The sequence below is a fragment of the Hirundo rustica genome, chromosome 10 (assembly GCF_015227805.2).
Source record: "Hirundo rustica isolate bHirRus1 chromosome 10, bHirRus1.pri.v3, whole genome shotgun sequence".
NCBI classification, from domain to species: domain Eukaryota; kingdom Metazoa; phylum Chordata; class Aves; order Passeriformes; family Hirundinidae; genus Hirundo; species Hirundo rustica.
In genome coordinates, this window is record NC_053459.1 from 21261288 (window position 1) to 21287972 (window position 26685).

The window sequence follows — 26685 nt, forward strand, 5'->3', positions numbered from 1 at the left end:
TCAAGGATGGGATAAATTTTCTACCATTTTAAATGTCATTTAAAGACATTCCTCTTTCTAAGTTATGGTTTAGTTCTGTCAAATGGCATGTGCTTGGTGCAGGAATATTCAACTGGAGGACCATGGCTGAAATTGAACACTTCAGACCATAGAAACCCCATGGGCAAAGGAGGCTTTTGAACACATGTGGACCTCACAGTCCAACCAGTAAATTTGTCCTTTAATCTTAAAATATCTGTGGCAGAGAGCTTATATTAACAAACCTGTAAATAAAATCAAAATTGGAGTATCATGCCAAAATTTTATGTCCAACTACAGAGAAGTAACTTCTCTAACTTCAAGTGGAATCACTCCAGATTTATTTCAGAGAGAGCAGTCCTCAGCCAGTAGCACTAAACAAACAAGTTAAAGATCCTGCTTTTTGATATTTTCATTTTTCTAGTTCTCCTGATTATGACACTTCAAACCCTCCTTCTCCCAGACATACAACAAAAAGCAGGAACAACCACCCACGATGATGTCCCCAGATTTAACACCTTAGCCTCCAAATCCTTAATCTCACTTAACAGTTGAAGCCAAAAGAGCTGACATCACATTTAATGCAGATTTCTCTGCCATGTCACCTTCCACAACCAACTCTTACAGCAGAGATATCGTCCACCAAGAGCACAGCAAGGAACTTCTCCCCTCGTCTATATTTAACTAACCCTTAGCCCAAAGAATTCCAGGGCCATGAACCCTGATCTGATAGCTCATATCTGCCAGAGGTGCATAGAGGTTTGTCTGCTGAAAAGATAATGGAAAACACTGGCTCTTTGAAGAGCTGGTCTTTTGAGAACAAAACCATAGCACGAAGGATTTCAACTGGTGGTGTGTATTCATTCTCTATTATTTTCCTGGACCATTTCCTGCCCTGGCTAAGCCTCATCATTGGGAACATGTCCTCAACATCAACAAACCCAGCTTCTAGTCACAATTATTAACGTGGTCCTTGAAGTTTAGAAACAGAGTCTGTGTTTGTGCTGCTTCCAGAGGAGCTGACCTTGCAGGGCTCACATCCTCCTGCCAATTTTTCTGAAGAGGTGATGAAGCACCACGTTAATCCAGGGTTGCGATTATTCGATAACTCATGTAATATTCAGGGCTAGCACAGCTCACACAGGCTTGGCATAACAAAATGGAAATAAGATTTCATGCCCTTTTTTAAATAGGCACTGTTGCTTCTCTGTGGGGGTATTGCTTTCTGCCTGACTCTTAGATGTACACTTTGGGGACAAATCAAATAAAAAAAATCAAATCTATTTTGATTCATATCCCAGAGTGCAGTAATTTGCTTTATGGCCTTTTCCCTGACATATTCAATTTTAAGTTGTGCTCTAATTGTTTATCATAAAAGACTTGGTTTAACTATCAAGCAATAGACAAAAGCAAGAGCAAATAAGGCAGAGATGTTTATTACGACAAAGAGCTAATTTCATTACTACAGGCTTCCAAGTGCTATTTAATATGAAGCAGTCTGAAAGGCAAAGGCTCACTCACCACAGAACAGAACACACATTCCACTGCAGGAAAGTGCCGAATACAGACTTTTCCCCCTAAAACTTTACAACATATTTCCAGCTCCCTGGAAAAACTGCTTCAGAAGAGGGTTTTTGGTTGGATTTTTTTCTGGTTAAGAAACTACTTAAAGGCTTCTTTAGTGAAATTATTATGGTGCCCAACAAAAAGCTTTACAGAAGAACTGGGCTCAGACAGAGATAGAACTGGAAGACTTTCATCCCTCTGGTTTAGAAAGCATTCCAATTATACCCAACCATTTATCTCAGCACAGAGATGGAGAGGTATAAACATTTTAATATTAAAAAGGTGTTAAAGTTATTTCAAAGGAAGAATAAATCTTTAGATAAACCTCTGCACGATATGGGCCAGTTTATTAAATTAGTTGAGCCCATGAGGAGCATTAAGCAGCAAATGCTCAAAACTCCAACTGCTCCCCTCGGGAGGACTGAGGAGCAAGAGGACCACCCCAACATCCTGCCCTCTCTCCTAGGCTGGCTAAGAAATTCCCCCTTACTTGAAGTGTGTTTTCACTCTGTTCAGAAGTCAAAATACCACAGAGTGATTGCAGTATTTTGTGGGATTTAAGTATGACGCCATCCACAATTTTTCAGAATTACACAAGCTCACATGTTTCCTGGGGAGGGGAAGAGGCTCCAAGACATCATCTATTTTCTGCTTAACAAGATGCCAAACTATATCTATCAAAAGTTCTTATGCTATTCATCAAGGATATCTGAAATACTTTCTGTACTTTTAAAGAAGCTTTTGGTCCAGGTCTCAATGCAAATGGTGAAATTATTGGATTTATTGTATTGTTCACAGCTGTTATGCCTTATATCAATCATTTGGTTTGGCTTTTCTTTTTTTTTTTTCCTTTACCTCAGAGAGAGTCTAAGCTTTGCAGAAGATGGAAGGAACAGACTGGGGTTATTTACATAGAAGAGCAGTAGCTGTTCAAGAGCTCCAAAACCTAACAGCTTTGTGAAACCTTTTCCATTTTTTCTATAAATAGATAGTCAAATCACATTTATTCTTGAAAACACACCAAAACCCCCAGTTGTTGGCATGCTGCAGGATTTCTGCTGGGAAGATACTGAGGATCACCAACAGCATATTTTATAGCTAGAGTGGCTCTTTCTCTCACTTCCATGGTCTCCTGCCCCTTGTGACTGCCACACAAGAACTTGAGGCATTACTCAACATCAAGGACTTCTCCCCCTCTCACAAACAATACAAGTTCCATTTATGGGCTCAGTGTGTGTGCACAGCTTTTGCTGGTGCTGAAACCCCAAATCTACTACAAATAGCAGGGTGTGAATGGTGCACGTCCCTGGTCACTTGTGCAAATGTGGGTGTACTATCAGTAAAGAATATGGAAATCTGCACTACCATTTTCATGAAAACTTCTAAATTAAACTTTAACCAAGTAGACTTCTCTACGTGGATCAATACTTTTGCTTTTACATTTTTAATTGTTATTTTTTTAATAATAAAAAATTTAATTCTTCAAGAAGCATACCTGTGAGATATAACCAGGAGGCACATGAATAGGGGGAATGGATCCATTGGGTGACATCATGGGAACCTCTGCTGGTCCTAATAAAGAGAAAGAAATAAGATATCATTTTTTAAAAAAAAAATAGCAAAACTGCTTAGAAAAGGTTAAAAATAGCTTTATTTTTGAAGCCTGCAATAACAAAATGAGCAGCTCTGCTAATTTCTGGTATATGGAAAATGCTTTGTGCCATCATTCTGAGAATAAGATCATTGTTCAATGACTTTACCATATATTCTGCTGAAATAATATTTTCATCATAAAACAGCTAGAACATCGACTTTATATTACCCACTGATCAACTTATACAGCATTAAGCAGTAACACAATATGTCCTTTAGCAGCCCACAATTCCTATACTGAACTCTGGTTAAGTTATTCTTGTCAAAGGCATAGGAGCAGGGAACAAAGCAGAAACTGTGCAGCCTGGAATTAGGCAGCTCCCAAGGAAAGCGTCCAATTGTAGCAAGAAAAAAAAAAGTCACATATGTGAAAAACTATCTATCTATTTAAGAATGCACAAAGACCAAATTCATTATCTCAGCTATTCAGACTAACCTTGGAATGTGGTTATACAAGCAAGAAGCTTATGGTTTCCACTCTGAAATCCAGCCCTGAACATGCAAGTTCCATTTTGAGGCACTGAGTACAAGTACAACAAAGCAAGTGCCATAACCACTGTGCTTCTGGAAATGGAGCCTCACAGCTAAAAGAAAGTGTCTAGATAAAGTGGAAATAGTTCTTTCAACTGCTCATTGATTCACCCATTAACTTCGGGAACATCACATGGAGCAGTCAGGAAAACGAACACCCCAAACGTCAGACAGATGTTTGCAATCACAGTTTACTGCTTGGAAAAGAAAAATTAATTTCATTCCTTCCTCATTACATATTAAAATCTGACACTGAGCTGTTAATTAGCCCATTTGCCCCCATGGTCAAACTCTTGAGAGGAGCTCAGCAGGAATCTGCTCCTTGTCACTCACTGCAAACTGAATTTCAGCTTTGACTGACAAGACAAAGGGTAACTCCATCACCCTGTCTGATTGAGAAGCCATCCAACATCTCCAAACCATATCACATTCTAGGGAAGGAAGCTGAACACTAAAACATATGAAGCACTTCAGGCACAGATGGGATGCAATGGCCTGTAGGAGTGACTGCTCCTAAAATTTAGACTAATCTAATGAAATCTCACACAACAAACTGAGTCACAGTCTGTTGGCTGATATCAGCAAAACCAGTGCACATTAAATTAGCAGTCATTCCCTATCCATCTGCAATTTTATGCTCCTGCTGCTTCTGCTACAGTTAGCAGAACGTCCCACCTCCCAAAATCCAAGTTACACGCAGGAATCCATCTGAGTTATTTTTACCTCCTCTTATCTTGGTTTGTTTTCTCTATCCAGCTATTTACAGTCTAACCAGCCCCTACAGATTTTACTACTCACGTCTAGATTTGAAATATGGTAAACCATCATCAAGTGTACGAGGGAAATGGGAACTCTGAAGCTTAAATTTAAGTATTTTGGATCAGGTTTTGCTGGACTTCATACTTTCCTACACTTAACTATGTGGGGAACTTTACCTACACTACAGGCCCAGTAAGGGGAAAAAAAGTTATTACTTATTATTCAGCTCATATGGATTTCTCTCTTACTCTATGGCCCTCACAACAATATTTGTCTCCCCAGACAGCCAATAATTTTAGTATCAATGGAAAAAATTCAGCCTCAGCAGTAAGTGATTATTGGGAAGGAGCTGCCATGTAAATGGCTTTATTTAAATCCATCAAAAATACGACGTGACAATTGGTTCAGAACAGAAATATTGTTTGAATAAATGTTTTCCCAATTTAAAAAAAAAAAAATCTCTGCAAACTTCTTACGAGTTTTTTATTTCTCTCTGATTCCACTTTGGACTATACATACAGCCAAGTTTTACTCCACAGTAAGCTGGACAGTACATAAAAGGTAAAGCCTGATGTTGTGAACATGCAGTGATGATACTTTCGGGATTTAATCCACAACTGGGTTATCAAGAGCTGTTCATTTTTTTCAGGACAGAACATGCTTGAAAATATGTAAAATGAATAGTTAACAGCTATGTGACACATTCCTTGTCAGTGACTTCTCAAACTCAAGAAACTGTACGAGAAACTGTTGACATAAATAAAAGAATCCTGAGTCCACCATTTAAAAAGACAGTAATTTAAGTACTGCACGTAAATGTTGCTCAGTAGAATAAAGCTTTATGCATAACCTGTTACAGCTTCTCACCAAAACTTCTTAGAGTTGTATGAGCCAGTCATTCTCAAAAATAGCTACTCTGACTCGGAAGTAAACTTAAAAATGGAACAGTTTTGGAGTTTCTACATAGAGAGCAGACACATACAACAAATAAGCAGCACAGCATGCCTCCTATCTGTCCTTCCAAACCTTGTGCCAACTGCTCATATGGAGTAGTGCTCTACTCACAGGAAGAAATCAAACTCCCACACTGATACTGTTGACTGTAACACTTCCACTTCAATAAAAAAAAAAGTAATATTGTGTTTTATCATCAAAACGTGCACCGTGCAAGAAGAGTCTTAACCTTGCCTATGACCCACAAACTGTTAAAGTCATTTGGATAACAGGTTTGAAAAGACTGACAGCCTGGTGATTTGCAGCTAGATTTTGTTTCCACTGCTTTGATTTCAGGGTTTGCCAAATGACTTTAGCACACGTTATTGCATTCCTCTCAATGGTATCAAAACAACTTCAAGACCCCCACCTCCACAGCTCAATAAGTCCCAGCAATTATTAAACATTCTTCTTGTTGTCCAACCATATTCCCTAATTAATACTAAAACAAAACTGTACCTTTTGTTTGGCTTGAGTTTTGTTTGGTTGGTTTTGGAGTTGTTTTTGTTGTTGTTGTTGGGTGGGGTTTTTTTTTTGGGGGGGGGGGAGGGGTTTAGTAATTTTTGTTATTTGAAATAGTTTGACCTGTTAAAAAGCAGAACTTGAGAGGAGGATGTTCCTCAGCTGCTTGTATTCACAGGATGGATGGAAGTAATGTACACTCCTGGGAATCACAACTTTGCAAGTTTTAATTGAAGCTTGCAGTTCAGTACAAAGTTTCTTTTAAATGAGGAAACATCCATCTATTTTATCAGAGATGCTGCACATTGAAGTGAGCTCGCTGGAGCACTTTTCAAACCTGTTAACAAATGCAGATTGGCTGCTGAGTTCCTAATGAAACTGAGCCAGCAGCGCTTGGCCACCTCTGCTGACAAAGCCAGTGGCCAAATTCCACCCCGAGCTCCTTTCCCAGGAATTCAGCACATCTCCTCTGGCTCCTGGAGGGCTGCCCTGTCCAAAATGCAGGTGCAAGGAAATTATTCCCCCTCCTCTGAAAGAAAAGCAGGAGCCGCCAGGCTGGAGGCACCAATGTCCACCTCCCCTGGCAGGGGACAGACCCCACTTGTCCCCAGCTGGCAGAGCACAGCTTTCCCATTTCTAACACGTTAATATTTAACAGAATAAAACTTTGAATAAGTAAAAGAAGCAACTCTGTCTCATATAGTGGAAGAAATAATTAACACCTTGACAGCCCAGTCTGAACCTTTCCTCCTCTTCCCAAATACCCATTCCCTTGTGCTGCTCTGTCACCCCTCTGATGGCACTAAAGCTGATTATTTTAACCATTTCAGATAACCAACAAGGTTTTGCAAATCTATTGCCTCTTAAAAGAAACACCTGCGTGCTCAGCCTAACAAAAATGACAACCCTTCTATTCCTTCTTGTGCCATGTTTTATTGGGTGACTTTATTGCACATCAAAACAGGGCTCCCCTTCCACTTCTGTCTCTCACTTGCCCTGCCAAGAGGATGTTTCTGTCAAGCAGAGATTGACAGCTCTTCTGGTCATTTTTATTCCTTCTGGAATAATGTCACAATGTACTTGAGAAACTTCTGTCCCAAGATTTTTAAGGCTAATTATAGCCCGGCTTGCAACCCATGACACTTTCAAAATTCTTGTACAAAACCAGTTCTGGAATAAGTATGCTTTTTTCCTTGTTCCCTAGTGACCTTTAATGCACGCATAAAAGTGATTAAAGATCACTTTAATCAGTTTTCTTTCCCTAAATTACAGAAGCCAGAATTTCAGTTCCTCCAGCTACAGCAACACTTCTTTCCTATCTCCCTCCTTCCACCTAACATTATAGGGCAAAGAAGTAATTTTACCCACACCATTTTCATGAGTGCTTAGAGAGCACTGCTTTTCTTTATCACGTCCCCTGTAGAATATCTCTCACATCCAGCTCCAGCACATGAGCAGATGTTTTACACAGAGTTTCTAGTGACTGTTTTGCAATGACCAAACTTTACCAGTCTTCATTAGTAAGTTCCCATTGTGAGAGCAGTTACTGGAAATTTCCTGAAGTTCAGGAATCTCTCAGCCCTGTTTCCAGCAAACACACACCAATTTACCATTCCACACCACAATACCTGCACAAGCAGAGAAACAATATGAAATTCAGTGATTTTGCTATTTGAAAGTTAAGAATCCTGTACATTTTAATAACACGAACCTACTGAACTAGGTAAGTGAAAAATTAAATCCAGGGAGGTAAATGCATTACATTTTATAAAGCTTAACAGTTAAAATTAACCCATGAAAAATTGTTCTGCCTCTTCCTGATCCACAACAAAACTGGTATTGCATCCTGCATATGCGGCGCTTCTCAGGAAGTAAATCTATGGAGCAAGAGGTGTGACAGAATGAAAAGGAGAGATAATTAAAGGGCAAATTGGTCTGCTTTGCTAAAACAAATGACCCAGGGCTTGCTGACCTTGGCTGGGACCCAAGGGTTTGCATTTTCACATGGATGAGCAGCTGTTCCGGAACAATTTCCTCAATGAAACAAGCACAAACAGGCTCCCTGTCAGCCACACGTGTCTTCTCCCTCCACTTGGTTATTCTCAAAGCAGCTTATGGACTAAACAAGGTGATGACAAGGAAAAGAAAAAAAAAAAAACAAAACAAAAAAACCCCCTGTATCCTTCCATTCATCTTCTTTCCTCCGCAACAGAGCTGTGGTGAACATTCTTCCCAGCCTTTTGGCCACAGCCTAGAACTCTTTCTTAGCACAAGCAAACATGACTGTATCAGAGCATTTTGTAAAAACCTTTAAAGCAGGATGTAAAGCGCTTTCACATGCCAGTATCGCCACAATTTTGAACTGCACCCTGTCCTAGACAAGAGCTAGCTCAGCCACTAACTTAACTCTGCTCACATACAGTACAAGGCAGAGACAACTCCCAGGTGTCTATTCAAGTTCCCAGGACACAGGGTCTTAAATCTGCTGCTGATCAAGATCTAAATACTTTGTCCTTAGATCACTGTGAATTTGTAGATTAAAGCAGCTCCACATTAGAGAAAAGGAGTAGCTTTAACAATATTAAGTGCTTGAAGGGTTGATAGCTTTAAAAAATACCTTTGGAGAAGTCTGCAATGGCAAAAAAAAAAAAGGCCCACTGATGCTGCATTCAACCTGCCAATGGCAGGGTAGTGAAAAGTGCTAAAATTATGTTACCTGTGCTTTGATAAATGATAAGAAATGTGTCCACCACTTGGCCATCCCCATGGCACCAGCTGATGCCTGAGATAGGCAGCAGGCAGAGTTTTATCCTGCTTCTCCCCAGAGGTGCATCACTATTTTTGAGATAACCCCATCTACACACCAAGATGTAAATAAAAGGATGCCTGCCACATGCCCATTCACATTCCGGCACCTCAAATGCTTATTTTCTATTCAGATCACAGTTCAGTAGTATGAAGTGATTCCTTCACCTTTGAAGAGTACAAAAACATTACCAAAACCCTCAAGTCTAACAGAAATGGCTCCATGAATTTCAAATTATCTTGGATCCCGCAATAAATTACTATTTAAATGCAAATGGAACAGCTAGAAAGAAAAAAAAATACCAGCTTGAGAAATCCTGCAGGTGCATGGCTTAACCACTGAGCACAGCCACCTCGGAATGTGCAAACACAGGGCTTGACAGTGGAGACTGAAGTAGGTAATATGTGCTTCTTGAACTCCTTGTGACTTCTATGACCACCTCATGTTTTTTCTAAATCCCAGGGCTACAAATATAACAGCCCTTTACTCACTCTCACAGACTGTCAAGTCAATTTGCCGTAAATACAATTAAAACTAAAGATGCCAAACCAATGCAAGTTATAAAAAACACACTGGTGTCTTGGAGTTTCAGTGCACAACCGTTATTAAGCCCAAACTGCAAACCCCAAACGCTCGAATGACACGTTCAACCCTTGGTCTCTGCAGCCACAGACCCGACAGGACCAGCCACGCTCCAGTCTGGGTTTGACTGATGCTTTCAACATGTGCAGACAAACTCACTCAACCCAAGCACCCAATCCAACCGCTCAGAAATCCGTGCCAAACGCAGCCAGCAGACAGCTCCTGGAGCACTTGCTGGCTTATTTACACGACGGCACCTTTGCTGTTTACGCTGGAGCCTCTTGAAAGCCCTTTGCGTTAGCGGTGTTTGCTGCTTGACCTGCTGCACGCAGCGGGAGGCTCGAGCGCGTCCAACCTGCAGTTAAACAACAGCACCCCACGCTTTCATGTCACAACCCCCAAGATCCCTTCTCAGCTGGCTTGCAATGTGTGTCTCCCAGATGTTGTGTTCTGTTTGGGGAATAGTCTAGAAACAATGCAGTAACCTGTAAAAACAGGAAATAAACTAAAAGCTATGAGTTGCCCCGAATACGCCCTGTCCAAAGTCACCACGGTACTACAGCAGTCACAGAGCAGCACTGCTTCAGCCAAATTCGGAGAGGAAGTCAGGTTAAATGCTCAGTTTTGGCCGCCACACAACTGTGAATTAATAACTTTTCAACCATCAAACATTTGTTGTTTCAAACATGAAGTGGTTTGAATTTGGAGATACCCATCCTGAGAGCATGAAGAGCTGTCCTGCCCCTCACCCACCATCCTGTACCTCGGTTTTGGGCTTCACCACCCTTCACTAACTTAACAAGCAGAGTCCAGACAAGGTCAACAGGCTGTTTAGCACATCCTGGCACATCCTCTCCTGGTGAATCCACAGCTTCTCCTCCTGCTGTGGGGCTGGAAGGGAAGGAGAAAGCACCTGGGGACAAGGGCCCAGAGCATACGGCTACCCTACACCAGTGACAAAGCATCAGTGACCACACTCTGCAGTGAAGACATTTAAATTTACACATTATGAGAAACGTGGACAATCTAAAGCTCACCAAAGTCTTTCAAAAGGTTAGGCAAGTAAACTTGCTCAGCCACAGAGAATGGAGCTGGACAAGGGGAATTCTTGAGATCTCTTGCTGTTCTTCAACATTCCCAGGTGGGTTTTGTTCCTTTTTTAAACTAGACTAATATATCTATCACTCTAGAGTTTCAATTTACAGGCAGTATTTTGGAATACAACGTTTTTTGTTTTTGTTGTTTTGAACAGAAATGGAGTATTTTCCTGTCCTAATCTGAACAAACAAGTCACAGTCTTTTGCTAAAATAAACCCTTTCTGATGGCTGGCTCACCAGCCGCTACTGCAAAAACACTTGCAAAGAGTATGTTGCAATACTTCAAGCATTGAAAATAAGCATATTCCCATGGCAATTCACCAGATGGGCTACAGATTGTAAATCATAAACGTCTAGACTGAAACACAAGAGACAAACATCTGTCTAAAATCAGTTGACTTGAATGGCAAATACTGTTAAATAAATTAGGACTACTTTGGAAACAAGAGAACAACCAACTACTTGAAAACATCTGAAATTAATCCATTAGCACACAAGCCACAACACAATAACCTGAAACTGGAGAGACACTCATTTCGTGAGGAATATTAGCCCAAGATGACATCCTGACATGTGAGGCAGGAGCACGAAAGCGTTTCTGTGACCCAGCACCACGTTACCCCACAAGGACTCACGAATCCATCCCCAGAACATCTGGCTGGAGCAGGGTTGTTATTCTCCTCGCTTCACAAGTGAAACTGTGGGACAAAGTAATGAAATGCCTGATGCAGGGTCACACAGGAAGTTTGTGGGAACACAACTGGACACAAACCCAGAATAGGATTTAGGTCATAAAGCAATACTTAAGCCTGACTAAAACTTCAGACTGAAAAAAAAAAAAAAAAATAATTGTAGGGTATTGCAGAAAAAATACTGCTTTGGGAAAAAAGTATGTCTTCCTTGTATCTACTATCTTCTCTTTCCTTTGCGTAACGCTTTGTTTCATGACAGAAATATGCAGAATGTCCATGGATGAACAGAGAGAATATCACTACCAAGAAATGGGAGAGAGACGAGACTGCACAGAAAACTGCAGCCTGGCCCCTGCATGAGGCTGCAAGAGAGAAAAGGAGACCACAAAGCTGAATTCAGAAATGGGGAAAACCCATCAAGTAACTACTGCCAAGCTACACAAATGATGGGAGATCTCTGTCAGCGTCAGGCTTCACTTGTGCATTAAAAAAAAAAAATCTCATTTATCAAGTTTTTACACTGCTAAATCTATGAACAGCTAAAGGAGGATAAGGACCCTTCAAGATCAGCTTCCCACCAGACCCATATAAGCAGTGGACTAACTTTTAACCAGAGCTTAGTCTCAAGGGAAACAGATGTCCTGAAATGAGAATTATTTTACTTCATCACCAGTTATCAACAGCATTTCCATTTGCATACAATATGACACTATTTGCCTGAAAGACAAACAACAAACCATGAGAACATCACTAAAAATGTTCTTTTTCCCTTTTCAATTTTGAGACAGCTCTTCAACACATTCTAGTGATATGAATGCTTCTTGGGGAGTATGTGCATGTGTCAGCTTTCAGCCACATTTATAAAAGGGCATTGAACTGCAGAAAGTTTTGTTCTCTGCAACAGGTTTATACAAATACTGAACACTCAGCTCTGAGCACAAACTCCATCAAAGGCAATAATTACACAACACCACTTTCCTGCAACAGTAGAAGAAAATGCTCCAGTTATTCACAATATAATTATTTAATTCCCATGGCAACACCAGAAGGACTGTACAATCAGCAACAGAACCAAACCTGGCCAACAATGAAGTTACACAGAACATTCTCTTCCACCTGCCCCAAACAAGGCAGCAATTAGGTGACGGCTATTCTTCACCTGTCCACCCACAGGGAGAAATATCAGCCAACCAGCGAAAACTGAACTAAACCAAACCTCCAGCCCTCCCTCCCCACCCAGCACTGCCACAGTGCCACCCGTCACCATCACAGGGCTGACGAGTTTTATTTGTGACATGTTTGGATCCTGAACTTCAGTGAATCATCTCAAAGTCTCCATTCGAACGTGCTCATCAAGAACACAGCAATTAATACCCACCTGTCACAAACAAGAACTCTTTATCGTGCCAGGGTGGGGAGGGAATGAGAATCATCAACACTGGTGGTTCTCAGGTAAAATGTTGGGCTATTTTGTGAGGCTGCAGTGAACTGCCATCTCCCTGGAGTAAAAGCACATTTCATATATACATAAAAAATACATACTTTTCATTCATGCATATATATGAATTCAGTATTAAAACCAAATTTCACTATATATTAATATTCTCTGTCCCTCTGTTGGGAGTTTTATTACAGTACTGCACTTGTAGCAGAATTAGCATAGAAAAAATGCAAGCTAAAATGTAAAGTATGACATTCAGCACAGGGCTTGGAGATGCTGTTGGGTGAGCCAAGGGCTGTCCTAGCTGAGGTTTGCTCACCAGAGGTAGAGCCATCTCTTCTTCCCTTCACAGGGGTTTCACAATTTGATTCCCATTAAGAATTAAAAAATTAAAAGCCACATCTTAAGTGGAGAGCTCTCAACTAGAGCATTTTTCTCCTGCAGCAGAGAGTGCAGCAAAGTACTTCCTTAAACAGGGAGCTGCTGGAGCATCAGCTCTACCTGAGCCTCTCCTGATTGATGCTGCTTCTTCAGCAGCTCCAGTGACTGAAGCTCCATGAAATCCCACCTGTGTCTTCCATTGCCTACCTGCCTTTGCATGGAAACAAACTTGCACTTCTTTCCTTTAACACTTTTGCTTCTTCACTCTTCACTCATAACAGAGGAGCCTCCTGCTATTTCCTTTCCAACAGCCTTTCCCAAAAATCCCTCCCTGCCCCATCTCCTTCGAGCCTGCCCTTCCATAGCCCAAACAAAACCCATTTTCCAAGCATTTCTCACAGCTCGTGCTCACAGAGCTCCACTTCTCTTGGCTGCTGCTCTCTGAACATTTTGCAGTCATGCCAGGCCTAGAGGAAGGTGCTCAAATCCCACCTGAGATCCCCCTGAACCCCAGCGAGGCACGGGAAGCTGGTTATGCTCACTCTGGTTCCTCCTCACGGCTTCAACTCCAGCAGACTCTTCCTCAGCTGCACAGTGGCTGTCCCAGAAAGGCACTAACTCACTTTCACATCCTGCTCTCATTTATAAACATTCAAGGTGAGGAGGAAGGCTGTGAGTCACCAGGTTATGCTTGAAGGGCCCTGTCACCCTCCCCTCGTTTTCACTTCATCTCTCATATTTCTAAGCTGAGCTTTTGCACGGAGCGTGTTAGTTGACTTGTGTTTAAAACATGCCTCTGGGCTACAGACAGCATTGCATCCTTCAAAAAATAAGCCATAAATTCTCATTTTCCCATGTCCCCAGATAAAAAAATCCTAGCATACAGCATGATGTAGTGGGAGAGTGAGATTCTGCTATTTCTAAATAAATTAACTGTCAATGAGAACCAAATATCACATAATTAACTGAATCATTCTAATTATTCAAATAACACTTCTAACCAGAACAGTTTTAGGACAGTTTCTCTTTTGAAATACTCTGAGTTTTCAGGTGCATTAAAGGGAGTTTCTTGTTGGCTACAGCAACTGCGAAACTAATTGACTACCCAAAACATTCATCATGCAGCTTGGTAGAGATTAAAAGCCCCCTTTCCTCCAGGGAGTGAGCATTTCAACTGGCCATCACTCTTCAGAGCTTATTAAGAAGTTTTCAAACACGCAAGAGAAGCGTTTTTCTTTCAGCGTTCCCATGTCCTCGGCGTCTCCGTCCCAGCAGAGGAAGAAAAGCCGCGCCTTGCCGGGGGCTGCCTCCACTCCCAAGGCTCCAACAGGCACAGTTGAGAATAATCCCATTTCTGGGGCCCTTCCCAGGCTGAGGAGGTTCACAGAGGGATTACCCACACGGCACAGGAGCCCGCCATGACAACTCCACCCGCAGGGCCTGGAATTTGCAGGAAGGAGCGGGGCTCGGGGAGAAGGGATTTAGCCACTTCGCAACTATTCAAGGAATGCTCTTGATTTCCTCTTAACAACCTCATGTTGAAAAACTGTCCTCTGAATTATCTGAATTGCTCCTTCAGCTCTATCGTTGGGATCTAACATCTCAGTTAGTAAAGGAAGTGAAGAGTCCAATGGGAAGGAAGGGGAAACGGTAGCTAAGAAAATATGGGTAGTGTATTACTAAAAAAAAACAACCTGCAATTTTCAAAAGATAAAATTCTAAAATGTATCTTTGGTCATTGTGGTTTGCACGTGCAAACAAGCGGAAGGACTGTGCATGTCCTGACAGAAATAGGGGGCACAGCAGCCTTAATTTAATCTTAGAATCATAGAATGGTTTGGGATGGAAGGGACCTTTAAAGCTCATCCAGTTCCACCCTCTTCCACAGCTTCCACTAGACCAGGTTGCTCAAAGTTCCAGCCAGCCTGGACTTGAAACTTCCAGGGTTGAGATAAACTGACTGATTAAAACACAAATATCACCCAACCTTGTTTCTTTTAATTTATTTTTAAGCAATTAAAAAAAAAGAAAAAAAAAAACCATCTTCCTTGTATTTCTGCACCTAAGCAACTATCCACCTTTGATGTAGGTAGAAACCATAAATTCTGTTCAAAACCCCTCGAGTTTGAATGGTGTTTCTAAGTCCCCAAAACTTCATACAGGTATATCTGTGCAACTTGAGCAATGTACCTACAACCAAAGTGCTTCACTCTCAAAAGGGGGAAGATGCCACAGGTGTGTTCTTCCTTTTCTTTCTCCTCACTTCCACTCAAGCAGTCAACAGCATTTATTTGTTTGTAAACCATTTCAGTGACCAGGCAGCACTGCCATCAACAGCAGTGCTGATGAAGGGACAGGAATACCTGGAGTCAGAGTTGCTGCATATCCAAAAGTAACTAACAGGGAGCAAAACAACTCACTGGGTCATAGGAGTTTGTGCATTAGCCCTCCTAGCACACAATTAAAAAAAATAAAATAACAAAAACAATTTGTCCTGGTGACTCAGAGTCTCCATGGCTCGAAGAAAGCCCTGTTTCTGTAACACTGCATCATGCTGGCTTCTCATCTATTCTCATGGGGCTCAGGCTCGTGACTCAACTGTTTTCCCCTGTATTTGCTCATGCAGTTGCCCATCAAGAAGTTACTGAAATCAGCACACATCATTAGGTTTGGCTAAGAAGAAGATAATCTAGAGCAATTAGTATCACTGGAAAACATTAAAAAAACCTCAATATCATTGTTATTTTCTTAGGAAGTCTAGAAATTAACACTCACCCACCTTTCTGGTTAAAGACTGCCTTGTTTACCACAAGCCTTTCTGATGTTAAGATTGCAATGATGTCGAGCAACGGTGTTAGAAAATACCAGAAAAATGCATTTTGGAGAAACACACCTGATGCACTAGCTGCTTTATTTGCCAGGAGTGCTTGACAGGTACATTTCATTATATTAAACTCTGAGCAGTTTTACGCAACTTCTACTGAATTTTTAAGCCTGCAGTGCTTTTATTTCAGACCCAGAAATGGGATGCTGGCCAAGAAAGATGATGCATTCAGAAAAAACTACTTCATGCCATGGACATGTATCTTCCAACAAGCTTCCTGTCTTTATTTGCAGCATCCCTAAAGACATAATACGGTGATTTTTTCCAAAGCAAGTTTTGACCATGAGCTTCTCATCTCCTTTTCTTTCTGCTTCTTTCTGTGCACACTCTCTCTATCACACTCCTGACACTGCATTTTATGTCCAGGTTATCCTAGCCTTGGAAGGCAAATGAAGCTTTGGTTCGTAGGCAACTACACTGTCCACCAGATAATTTAACATAAGACATTAAATATTTTCTGCTGAACCCCAGATAGGAGCTGGCAGAACAGCCTGGCACAACAGAACCACATTCACATTTATTCACAAAGAGAAAGCTGAGAATCAAAAATTACCCCTTGCACAAAACAGCATTAAAGCACCTCTAAACCCCATCACTCTACCTCAATACCTAAGATTCAATAAGTCATATAACAACCAAGACCTGCAGTGAAAGAAAACAACAAAAAATTTCTTTGAAAAATGTTGTTTGTCACTTCACATTTTGCCCTGCATCTGAGTTACATTAAATCACTATCGTTTGCATTAGGGAAAATATCTTTTCAAAAAACTTTGCTGTGTCAGTGCAATAGAAATATTGTTCCACACCACCTGTTTTAGATATTCCCCTGCTTTCTTCCTCTAATTTCTAGCTGTCTGTGCACAGTTACACTTGTCATACATGAACTAATTCTGAAAATTACAGTCAAATTTACAGTAAATATTTATGCTGTCATACATGTAATAAGTCTGAAAAAATTAAGAAGAGTGAAATTTTAACCCATAAATTTGTGGACATAGATAATTTTCACCTATCCCATTCCTAACAAATCCCAGAGAATGCAAAATGCCCCAAAATGATCCACTTAGAAAAATGTTTACAGTGACTGGATGCACAGCACAACGTTCACTTTTCCAACATTCATCCAAACCCAAGGATATCACTATGCCAAATCAGCACGCAGCAACTTTCAAGCAAGCTGAAATCATTTTCCAATAGAGCTTTTCCTATAGAAAACATAAATTTGCCAAAATTAAACTATATTTCATGGAAAACTCCAGTGCCTCTCTGATGAGAATTGGGCAGGCTTTTCAAGTGACATTCAGCAGCTGCTGTGGAATCTCTCCCACTTTCCACCAGGAATTCAAAAAGACCTGCCAAGCTGAAGATGCTCTCAGGCTCTTCCTGCATCTACTAGAGTGAACCTGTGGCCAACTCCCCCTGATTCAAGTCTTCTGATAAAAACACACTATGGTTCTGTATGCCAAACAGAGAAACTCACAGCCTGGCACAGCACGTGGTACCATCTTTACAGCTGGCATCACAGGCAGGCACGGCGGCAGCCCCAGCTGGAACCCACCAGTCTGATCCTGTGCTTGCTGGAGGTGCGACTCCTCTGGGGATAATTCCTACACTGGCACGCTCACGTTTCCAGCTTAGCCCATTCTTCCCTACAAAGGCCAGGTCCAAACGAGATTCTGGTGGGATGTGGCCATAACTAAACACTTCCTTATAGGTTGCTCTGCTTTAGAATTTGGCTTCTGACTATCAAGCCATATATGATAAAAGATAAGGGAACATCTGGTAAAAATTGCTGCTGCGATTTAACTTTGCCTGCTTTAAGACAAATTTCTGACCATCACGCACTCACAGATATTTTACAATGCAGTACACCATATTGAATCCATTAGCCAGAGCCATTTACAGGTATTCCATAAAAATGTGCACCACATCCGGATATTTTATCAGTATCTCATAGCACAGCAAGCTACACAAACCTCAGAGGGTGAATAACTTCCACATACAATTTATAATATACCATGAAGAGCTTATAAACACTCTTAGGTGGTTAATTTTTTTTCTTTACGTTTTCTCCCTATAAATGATTGACTATAGTTTATGTCAACACTGCCTGGAGAATGAGCTGTCACTATAGAAACTGTGACAGCAGTCAAGTCCTTCCTCCCTCTCCTGCACACAAAAGTCCCGGAACAAACACATTCTTGTTATTTCTTAGATAATGTGTGCACCCTGTCAAATCAGGATTTGAGCGAAACTCAGGATTTTTTCATTTGGTTTTAAAGTGCATTTTTTATTTCCAGTCTTCACAACAGTCTTTCCTTCCATGTAAAAAGCTCCCCACTCTGGAATTGCAAAACTGCTTGTGAAGCACTCTGAAAACAAAAATAGATGAGCACTGCACTTAAAGGAATTATAATCCATGTTTATTTAAGTTAGATACAAATATAGTTCAGGAATGGGAGAATGCTGCTTGGGGGAGGGAAGGGAGCAAGGGTGCAATTTTGCTTATGCTGCAAAGAGCCTCAAGTTACTTCACTATATATTATAATCTCCAGATCAATTCACCTAAATCATATTAAGTTATCTACAACCAAGTATCACAAGTACAGAATTAAAGCTTGTATAAAATCATTTGACTCTATAAGCTTGCACAGATAATATATCAATTAATGCACATGCTGCTGTGGAATCAGGCCTTACTATGGTAATTTTCCAAAACACAAGTATGTTTACAAACTATAGCTGAAGGCTTAGAAGATGAAAAGAATTATTTTACAAGCTCTATATTAGTCTCCTAGTAAAGAGCCAGGATGAACTTGCTAGTGACAGCCAACATTTTTTTTAAAATAAACAGAGTGGCATGTTAAAAATGTGCATTTACATTTTTTTTCCAAGAAATAGCAGATACAGCAGCATTTTAATGCGAAGAAAAGTTTCAATCTATAAATACAGCAACAAATGGTAAAAATCCCATCCTTTCTTCTTAACTTCCTTCCCTTTCTGAACCCCTGCATTAAGGCAGTGCTCTCATACGGTCACTAAAGGTTTTTTTTGACGTTGCAGAAGGCTGAAAGGAATATTTCTCTCTCTCTCTCTCGCATTCAGAGAGCCTGAGCACAAGAGGAGCTATTCAAGCCGTGATGGAGTGCCTCACAGAGACTGCAATATGTTCCCAGTTGGCAAGCAGAGATCTGTTTGGACAGTGAGCCCAGCCATCCCTCGGCAAACACCAGCATTCCTGGGACGCGGCGCGAGCAGCACTGCGAGCCCTTGTCGGGGCTCTCGCAGCCCATCAGCTCCGGGCTCCAGAACAAACACCCCTTTGTGCCCCGCGCACAATTCAGCAGGCTTCACAAGAAAAAAGCTGTCTCCCTCCACTCAGCGTCAGGTTGGGATCCAAAAAAATACTCTGAAGCTGCGAGACGGGGAGGAAATACTCTTAAATATAACTCGGCGGTATCTGTAGGAGCTTAAACTTCTGAACGATATTCCAAATCTGCCTTTGGATGCTTATCTGGTTCCTGATGCTATGGCTTTTTGAGTGTTTCTAGAGCAACTAATCACAATCACCAAGTGACAAATAGGCTGTAAGTTAGCAGTGGGTATTAAAATCAAAATACACCCTTGGGTCAAGGAACAGTAAAGTGCAGCTTTTATCCAGTGCCAGCAGCCAGCAGTGGGAGCCTTCCCTAGAAATGCACGGGGAGATTCTGCCTCTCCTGAGCACATCTGCCTCTCAGGTGGGCACAGAGATGCTCACACACCCTGGCCAGCCTCCTGGCACCCACTGTGGCAGGGGTGAGGGCAGGGGAATTGCAGGTTCACATCTGCACTCCCTCCCTTCTGCCCCACCTCGCTGCATCCCTGCAGGAATGAGCTTCATCCCCATCTGTGGTTATAACATCAGCTCCTGCTGCAGGAAGCTGAGAAGCCTCTGTAACAAAGAGAGACTCTGACACACGGCACCAGGCCTCCAAGCAATCAATGGAAGTAATTAGCTTTTCTCTGCCTGACGTGTGTTCCATCTTAACTATTGCTATTTTGAACTCGTGGAATTCATTAACTCAGCCCTAACAGAGAGACCCGCAACTTCTACATCCTTAATCAAAAGTCCTGCTTCAAACAGATTCATGGAGTGGCAGATTCTGAGAAAAAAACCCTCAAAACTACAAAAATCCATGAGAACAGCCCTGCTTGAACACACTAATGCTACAAAGAGCCTTGCATTAGTACGATCCCATGTCCTCTTCTGAATCTGATGCTTGACCTCATTTCAGTCAGTAGCTGGGCTGGAGGTCGGTTTTTTGGTTTGTCTGTTGTTGGGATTTTAGGAGGGGAGAAGCACAGAAGGAAAGTAAGAAGAGTTTTCTCCTCTGATACACCCCAGTTGGAGAATAACCTTCCCAGGAGTTCCTTGTGCCTTCTCTGAAGCTTCAAAAGGCATCGTGCAAAGGAGGAGCAGGAGGAAAAGGGCAAGTGGGAACCCTGAAACTCATGGGCTGTTTTTTTCATTTGCCTCCCAGCTTCCAAGGCTGCCTGCTGGCAACACCACATCTCTCAGGTACTGCCCTGCAGCCCTCAGCAGAGCTCTATAAACGTTAGGAGAACTTGTACGTATGGAAAAAGTCTGTATTTACACAGCAATAATACACCACTCACCATAAGCCTAAACACGAATCCCAACCAAAGGGCTTTCCCTAAATGAAGGGGATGGGGGTCTCTTTAAACATTAAGTGCAACAAAATTATACCATGGAAACTCTGGGACATTATTCAAATCATCCACATGAATAAAACATCCCACTTTTGCCAAGTTTTGTTCAAGCTGACTTCAGCTTTCTGCTTAAACAAACCTCAGGCAATACTGACATCATTTGCAGCAAAGGCAGCATTTTATTTAAGCTTGAAATCTGAGGGTGTTGGGTAGATTACCAAATAAAGAGTTGATTTTTCATCTAAAGAATCTCAAATGACCTGACTTCAAAGGCTGGATTTAGACTTACTAAGCCAATGGAAAACAAACATCTTTAATCTCCACATTGACATTAAACTCAAACAGAAAATAACTCTGGGAAAAGCCCTTTATCACCAGACTACTACACAGAAATAGGGGAAAGGTAGAGAGGAAAAAAAAAAAAATCCAGATTATTCTGCATGAATAGCCTGCCTCACAGGCAAGGTTACCTAGTTCCTCTCTTCCTGTTATATTTTTCCAGCCCATTTTACTCCCCTATTCTTCAAATGTTAAATTAGGCCAGGCACGGAGCCTCGATTAACACACCTGAACACTGAGAATTTACTCCAGGGCAAATCCAGGCATTTAAACACATATGCAAACACCTAAATTATCCATCCTCTGCATTTAGCCACTACTGCGCTTTAGCTAAGAAATACGTTGCACGTGAAAGAAGACAGGTCGGAGCACCAAGTGGTCATTTTTTGGCCATGGAGATACTAAGTTATTAGACCTGATGTCTTATTTCAGTGCAGGATTCAACTCTGGCTGCTCCTCATCTTTGAAGATCAGAAACCACGTGCCTGGCTAAACAAACAAACAAACAAACAAACAAATAAAAATACACACTAAAATCAATTATCTTCTTCCCCACCTCAAAAACCACTGCTTTCAAAAACTGCTCAGAAACCCAAAATATACAGCGCACCCCAAAAGAAGAGAGAGGGTACGGAGGGAAGCCATCTCCTCCTTTGCCACAGGAAAACAGCCACCAAATGATGCGTGACCCAGGCACACAGAGGTGACCATCTGCCACTGAGATGAAACAGGCTCGGGGTTTGAAGGCAGGAACGGTTTAACGATGAACAATGGAAAACAATACCCAAAGAAGACACCACAAATTGTTTGGAATTACGAGATGAAATCTGTTTGGGGGAATTCCAATGCAGAACCCAAGGCAGCACATCTATCCTTCATTCAGGCATGAGAAGGTACGTGATCTGCTGAGAGCTGTTGCAAGGCTCACGACTCAAGACTTACAACAACATATCCACAAGTAATAACATGCCATCACATTTCTTTTTTAAACAACAGCATTGCCCTTCTTTTGAAAAGGAATATCAGGTTTCCTGCTGAATAAATTGAGGGAGCCTCATTATTTTTAGCACGCTAAGTGAGCCTGTCAATCACTTATATAAATACATACAATTAGTTTGATCCAGCAAGATCCTGAACACATGTAATTCTCAGACTTTAGAAACCTGACCGACCCACAAAGGCACACAGTATCTCACAAGTATGGAATTACACACACTGTGTGTAGCCTACAAATACAGAGCGGCAGAAATACTGCACTAAATGGAGAAGTCCACGTGCTCCCTTTGCACAAGGGGCACTGAAGCATCAATCCAAGTTTTTTTTAATTAATTTTATCATTCCAGTGTTGTCAGGGGGCACATGGGGCCACACTCCATCCCATCTTCGAGGTACAAACAATAAATGAATTTGGTTAAAAGAATAGCACACTCTCAAAAAGCACATGATCTTTGGTGAACTTTTGAAAACTTTCCTCCAGTTCACCTTCGAGTTTTAACAACACAGAATCCCAGTCTCCACGGGCCAGAACAACACAGAGAACCTATTATTTACCAAATGCAACTGGCACTGGGCAGATGCCCCAGCAGAACACAGCAGGAGCTTCTGCCAGGTCATTACACCTTAATTTAATCTGCAGCCTTGCCGACAATTCTGGGTAGGTGTCTGAACCTGACCTGCCAAATTAAACGTTTGAGAACACAAAATGCACAATGCTGCTAAGTGGAAAGCATTTAAAAAATATTACTGAATGGAATGGTTGAGTATTTATGGACAGAAGCAGATCAGCTGTAGCTGGAATGGAAAACCACCCACATTCCAACCCCCACCTTCAAAACATCGAGCTGGGAATTTGTGATGTATAACTTCAGAAAGGTCTTCAAGGAAACACAGCCTGGGGTTTAGCTACCATTTCTGCTTGTCCAGATGGAGAAAACAGCTTTTGTGACTGAAGGAAAACCCATTACTACTGAGGAAATGAAGTAGATGGAGTCAGACTCTTTTCCAAAGTGCGCAGTGCTATGATGAGAGGCAACAGACACTCAAACACATGAAATTGCAATCACATATAATGAGGACTTTTTTTTTTTTTAAAGTTGCTCACCATGAGTGTGATCAAATGCTAGGTTGCCCAAACAGGCTGTGGAATCCCCATCCTTGGAGATGTTCAAGACTCAGCTGGAGAGGTCCCTGAGCACCTGCTCTGTTTGGCTTTGGAGATCCATCTAACCGAAATAATTTCATGATTTTATTCTCCAGGAAAAAAATTTAATTCTGCACATAAGCCTGGAGAGTTCTGCCTACAAAGGCTTCTTAAAAATACAAGAATTAAAAAAACAAAGACATGCAAACAGCATGAAATGTACCAGAATAATGAGGAAAGTTTACACAATACAAGGTTTCTACTCATGTCTGTTAAGTGAGTTACGGTCTGTTAATTACTCCATGGCAGCCAGTTTCTTATGAACCCACCAGGCATGAAAAGAATGTGAGGAATATCAGGTAGAAAACACCTGGAAATTTCTTCTGCCGCAATTTGTTTCAACACTTACTAATACCGTGTGAATTATTTATACAAAAAGACAGGAATGCACCGGAGTACCAAGGAAAGTTTAAGAATCTTTGAGACATTTCATTTTTGTAGCTTTAATCCTGCTACCTTCTCAGTTTTCCTCTGATGTAGGGTAAACAGTGTGGTCAAAGCAACTTTTCTCTTGAAAAATTGCTTCTAAATACTCCTGCTATTAGCAAGAGCTCCTAAACCTGGCAGGTCACTGTTGATATGATCAAACAGCACACAGTGATTTAATGAAGTCCACTGGATAAAAATCACCCAGCCTGCATTCATCTTTGAACAGTGAAATTGTTTGCTTTATTTGATTTGAAGACTGCCGGTAAGAAAGCCTATTAAGAAAGATCTTTTTAAGCTCTCAAAAGTATAGCTGGATACTTTGTACCACTGCTACTCATGATCAGCATTAAAATCATTATAATCAGATAATTTCAGGGCTTTAGGGCACCATGCTCTACCATCTGGGGACTGACCACGCTGCATTAAATCAGGCACAACTCTACAGAAGGTGAAGGAATTTGTATTATAAAATTATCAAAACTAATCTTACAGGCCATGTTTTTCCATGTACCAATTTGAGTAACAAGTAGGGTCCAAATGATAAAAAAGCTCTTAACAAATAACAGCTGACAGCCAGGAACAGTTTGCAGGTGGCAGGAGAACACCACCAAGAGCGGGACCCATGTGGCACAGGCTTAAAACCTCCATCCAGGAGCCCCGTCCATCTTGGCTGTGTCCATCCTCTTCTGCCTGAGCATCACTGGAGCACTCACAGCTCAGGAAAGAGCTGGAGAAACCATCCTGCAGGGCTGGGGAGGAGTGGGCTTTGCTAAGAGTCGCTTCTGCAACCACTAAAGAAAGGGGATTATCACTGTCACACAAATATCTCTTGTTCCCCAGAAATACTTCACTGGTTATTGAGGTCTTCATCAACCGGATCACCCAAAAAAGTCTGTACTACAACATGAATGTTGTACATAAATGTTATGTACTACAATATAAATGAGATTCCACAGGATGAGGTAGAGACCAGACTAAGACAACCCAGAGGATTTAAAAGTTTGGCAATAAATACGTGAAAAACCAACCACCTGGAGACCGATCCCAGTAACATTTGTTCAATCACTCCTGAATATAAAGATGCATTTTTCTACACCCAAGTTTCTTAATGCTCGGAAATGTTTCCAATACAAGCAGTGCAAGCTCATCCTGGTGGACTAATGCATAAATAACTCTTAACTTAAACTTCTGAAAATTTACTTCCATCACAATCCTGAAAGGACTCTTAACTTCAGGAGAAGAGGTGCTCTAAAGACTTGGAAATTGTTCTGACTGCACTGAGGCAAAGAAAATGTTCCCACCCCAGTGGTACAAGGTTCCCCCTTCACACACAGGCTGAATCAGAAGAGGCATCAGCTTCATCTGACCACTGGGAATGTTTGCTGGCTCGGTGGTTACTAAATAAACCAAGCATTCAGACTTCCAGTCACTCCAGCAAACCAACCCCCTTCTCAAGTGTCACGAGAAAAGCGCAGCTTTAACAAATCTGGAAGCGAGTCCTTGATCAGCAGTTTCTCCAAGTTCAAGATTCTCCTGTTTTGTGTCTCTGACTAGGCATAAGAGGATGATTTTTGGTTTTAAGCAGAAGTTCCATCAGATGGCTGTTTTAAAAGGCAATGCCGTATCTTGTAATCATAAAATGTCTGAAGTTACCAACAGTTGTATATCCTGGGTTAGCAATAACCTGTGATATCCATGTCCATCCCTATTCCAGCTGGGAGAGCCCCATAAAGGACAGTTACTTTGCTCAGCAAGAATACTTAACGTGTGTCACAAATATTCAATTTTTAATTATAAAACCCTTCCGTTAGGTTTCCCGTTTTTCCTGAGACACAGGACAGGTGAGTGATTTACAAAAACCCTTCACATGCAGCAGCAGGAAGATTTCCAAAGCCACCTAGTAAAAGCATGACAGGCAAATCTCAGAAGCTGTTGGATGTCAGAGTCATCTCTGTGACCAAACTGCCTGCAAAGGACAAAACACCGGGGCCAAAAATCCCCCAGGTGTTGTTTTATGGCATCTTTGTGGGATGTCTCCATCCTGCCAAAGGCCCTGGGAAAGGCATCTTTGGAGGGGGAGAAATGCAAACAAACAATAAAATCACCCAAGGAGCTGCCCACAAAAAGTAGTTAGAACTGATGATGCTTTTTTCAAACATTAAAAACGTTTCTCCCCCCCAAAACAGCAGAATTTTCAGTTCTCTCATCCTCAGCAACACTCTTCCTGCAAGTGGAACCAAAGAATACATAAGTGTGTCTTCATCTACAAAATAATTTAAAGTTAAATCATTCCCCCTAAATTCTATTTATATTAAATTACTTAATAAAAATGGAAATAAGTATGCAAACACCTTTTGAAGACGCCCACTTACTTCTGCATATACCCACCAAGGAGAATGGTCTACCTATTTTTTTAAAAGAACAAAAGGCTTTTCCTCTGGTAAATAAATAATTAAATTAAAAATTAATCTTGTTTATTAATTGTTGCCTTTTGAATGAGCAGAGCTTTTAGTTATGTCAAAGCTATTAACAGCAGCAGTTGTACATTAAGCAAATTAAATATTCAGCAGCCTCACTTCAGTGCCCTTTTGTAATTGCAGATTGGTTACCAAACACCTTGTCTCTTTGGTAAATAAAAGGGTATTTCTGCATTTATTTTAAAAGCTCATTTCAGAATTCAGAGGAGATTTTATGCAAATTATTATAACAATTATGTAAATACCTAAGGAATTTTTGCTTTTACAGAAATTTGTGGCAAGAGTGCTTTTCTCCTAGGAACTGTCCCCACTCCATGCTTAGAATTCCTTGGATGTTTGAGCACTATCATTTCAGCATCAGGGCAAAAGTAACTGCAAGAATAATGATATGAGGCCGTGTAGATAAAGCATTGTGAAATAAGGATGGTCTGAAAGGTTTTGAAATCAAGAGATTCCACTGCAGACCAAAATAACAGAGCACACGAAGTGGAAAGGTCTGCTCTATTAATAAAAGCTTGAATGTGCACTAATTCTCACAATTGCTATTAACTGGGGGAAAAGACTCCATGTATCATGGTTTTCACTGTGAGCAGTGACCCGACTGGAAAGAGAAACCAGGAGCAATTTTTGTGCCATTGACTTTCTTGCTAGGGCAGGGCAT

The 26685-nt window shown here is 41.2% G+C and overlaps 1 protein-coding gene across 2 annotated transcripts in view; it reads right to left on the bottom strand.

Annotated features, from left to right (window-relative positions):
- The window catches only part of FNDC3B (fibronectin type III domain containing 3B), a 185830-nt gene that overhangs the window by 91811 nt on the left and 67334 nt on the right, over positions 1-26685 (bottom strand). For both annotated transcript variants that reach the window (XM_040073988.2, XM_040073989.2), the window contains one exon: positions 3080-3156. In XM_040073988.2, coding sequence (XP_039929922.1) covers positions 3080-3156 — 77 coding nt within the window. The remainder of the gene's footprint in view (positions 1-3079; positions 3157-26685) is intronic.